Source organism: Lolium rigidum, chromosome 3, assembly GCF_022539505.1.
Source record: "Lolium rigidum isolate FL_2022 chromosome 3, APGP_CSIRO_Lrig_0.1, whole genome shotgun sequence".
NCBI classification, from domain to species: domain Eukaryota; kingdom Viridiplantae; phylum Streptophyta; class Magnoliopsida; order Poales; family Poaceae; genus Lolium; species Lolium rigidum.
Genome location: NC_061510.1, coordinates 300068504 through 300071163, shown reverse-complemented (window position 1 = coordinate 300071163; position 2660 = coordinate 300068504). Strand labels below are relative to the sequence as shown.

At 49.9% G+C, this 2660-nt stretch overlaps 1 protein-coding gene across 1 annotated transcript; it reads right to left on the bottom strand.

Moving 5' to 3' along the window:
- Positions 1 to 291: 291 nt before the first annotated feature.
- LOC124696742 (putative serpin-Z6A) lies at positions 292 to 2238 on the bottom strand. The gene is made up of 2 exons (XM_047229422.1): positions 1822 to 2238; positions 292 to 1413 (listed from the first exon to the last, which is right to left on the bottom strand). Exons 1-2 carry the CDS (start codon positions 2236 to 2238, stop codon positions 571 to 573), a joined length of 1260 nt encoding a protein of 419 aa, XP_047085378.1. The 3' UTR covers positions 292 to 570.
- Between the last annotated feature and the right edge of the window lie 422 nt (positions 2239 to 2660).

Here is a 2660-nt window from a genome sequence, read left to right as displayed (position 1 = left end):
GGTGTAACTATATGAGTTGAGTTTGCTCAAAGATCTACTCATATCGGCTCGTGGGAGAGGCCTGGCGCCTAAATATCTTAACGATTACATTTGGCCGTCGTCTTTGCTGAGAGAAACCTAGGTGCTGTGAATAATTTTTTCCATGACAATTAGGAATGTTACATTGCTAATCACCCCCAGAGGGAGGTGCTATGCTGTAGTGGTCATATTTGCCCGGTCTTGCTCATCCAGCAATCACTAATCAACTGCATGTGTTGAAGGAGGCTGTTACACAATGATTAATCCTATGCATTCAGATAAGCAAGTCAGATTAGCTTATTCATGGTACATGAAGGTATGCACAATGGTAGCATGATTACCGAAAAGAAAGAAAACGAAAGAAATGGGTTGTTCTTCCTCTTAAGAAGGATAATCACTTACCTTAGCTTGAATTTCAGACGGCGTGAAGGCTAAGATAAGCTTGCCATCCCTTTTGAACTATCAATAGGGGATCAGCGGAAAATGGGAGAGACAATGTACAAAGCTTAAACCATGCCTCCAGTTTTGGATCATCTGTTTTCTATTCAGACTCTACTCTTCCTTTGAAGGGTCAAGCACATGCCCAGAGAAAACAATGGTGCCCGTCGTCTCCTCGATGATGAAGAAAGCGAAAGGATGGTCAGCGACAAAGTCCACCGGCTTGGGCGGCGGCGGCTCATCACCGAACAGGGAGAACCCCATGTCGTCGTCTGACTCGGTGTAGGCTGCAGCCTCGCTCCCCGCCTCGTTCACCTCAATGACCGCCTTGTGGATGACGTCGTCAACGTACAGCTGTGCGCCCTCCATCTTCTCCGTCAAGTCCATCGTGTCAGGTTCGAACGGAAGGCGCAGGCCCAGGCTCTTAAGGACGTTGACGATGCTGCTCTGGAAGGTCAGCTTGAACCTGGGCAGCCGGAAATCGCCGACCGGAACCAACGAAGTAGGTAGGTGCTCGTGCAGGAACTCTGGCCGGGACGTCATCCTGCTGAGTAGGCTTGGTAGGCCGTCGCGGGCGTCAGGGAGGAACACACACATGGAGAACTTGGGGAGGCTCGCCAACTGCTTCCAGTGGAAGCCCGGCGAGCTCTCGTCAACTGCCTTGTATGGCAGCTTGAGCACCTTGAACCCGTCATGGCAGGCGATCTGCTCTTCGTGCAACCGCAGCCTCCTCATGAAGAAGGCTTTGACAGGGCTTCCATCGAGGAGGTGGAACTTGCGGTGGTCCACCGTGTGCTCCTTGTCAAAAGGCTGGCGCCACTCGCCCTTGAAGTAGATGGCGTTTGCTACCACCTTGAGGGTCTCTTTACTTTGGGCTTGTGGGTTCACCACCTCGCTTATGAGGTTCCTGGTTACCCTGGCCACCCACGCGTTAATTTGCTTCCTTGCTTCCACTGGCTGCAACAAATATTCATGGTTAAACAGTCTGATTTTTTTAGGATTTCATAATAATCAGTGTATAGCCGGTTACCATGATTTACTCTGATAGTTCTACTTCTTGTAAGAAAAAGGAAAAAGCCCTGATAGTTCTACAAAATCTGTCAAGAACCTCAGTATCCCCTGTTCTAGATAATAGTAAAGGTAAAAAATACATCCCACGGTGTATACTAAATTGCGACACTATTTCTAATTGATGATATCGATGATACTAATTGGCGTATGTTTTAAAATTGCAATTATACTGAGTATTTGCTTCAAAAAAATTAGTGATTTCAGAAGTAATACTTTCGGTACTTAGATAATAATTAGGATATAGCATGATCAAAGAAAACATGTTTAGATCTCTAGTTGCAGGCGACTACTCACATGATTCTGGAAGTCGACGGTCCATGCGTCGCCCTTGTAGATCTGCACGATGGTGTCGCGATAGGCCTTATTCAGCGGGAATCTCTTGTCGCTCCACACGCCGCACGCGAACGCCACGCACGGCCCGCCTGTCGCCGACCGATCCGCGAGGGTGCGCTCCACCACAGTGTCCCTGACGAACGCCTCGAGCTCGCCCCTCGACGGCGCGCCGGCCACGGCGAGGATCTGGTCCAGCGTCTTACCGCCGGCGCCCGCCGACATGAGCGCAAGCGCGACGTGGATCGAGAGAGGCGAGAAGACGAGGTTGCCGCCGGCCGTGGCCATGGCTGCCGTGAAGCGTTTTAGCAAGCCCGCGGCCAGCGCCGCCTGCCCCGACTGGCAGGCGCTCGCGGCGCCGACTATGTCGTCGGATGCCATGGTGTTTTTGCTGGCTAGTCGGCGGCGGTCGAGCACGGGTAAACCTATTTGTCGATCCGTTGCAGGAGTCGTGGGAGCAGTTTGAAGGCAATGATCCCTTCCGGAGCCCAGAAGGACACGAACACGTTTTATGAAGAGTACTCTTTTATGAAACTTGTATCCTGCGCTTGTGCCGGTGCCACGATGGGACCACTTCGTAGTCAAATTATTTTATTTGTTAGGATTTGTTAAATTGGTTAAGAAAAATGCTCTATATCCTCTTGAGGCTACAAACCTTCCAACCTCCGGATTCCCCACCGTTGGATCCAATCAATCTGAGTCGTTAGATCGGGTGTTTTGTTCAGTTTTGTTTTAAATCTCACTTTTGCTTCATAAAAGCTCCATTTTTGCTTCATTGAGCAAAAAACGGTTCGGCTAAAAAC

Coding starts and splice junctions, on each gene's coding strand:
- LOC124696742 (XM_047229422.1), bottom strand. CDS start 2,238: ATGGCATCCGACGACATAGTCGGCGCCGCGAGCGCCTGCCAGTCGGGG. Junction 1,414..1,821: donor CCGTCGACTTCCAGAATCAT/GTGAGTAGTCGC, acceptor TATTTGTTGCAG/CCAGTGGAAGCAAGGAAGCA.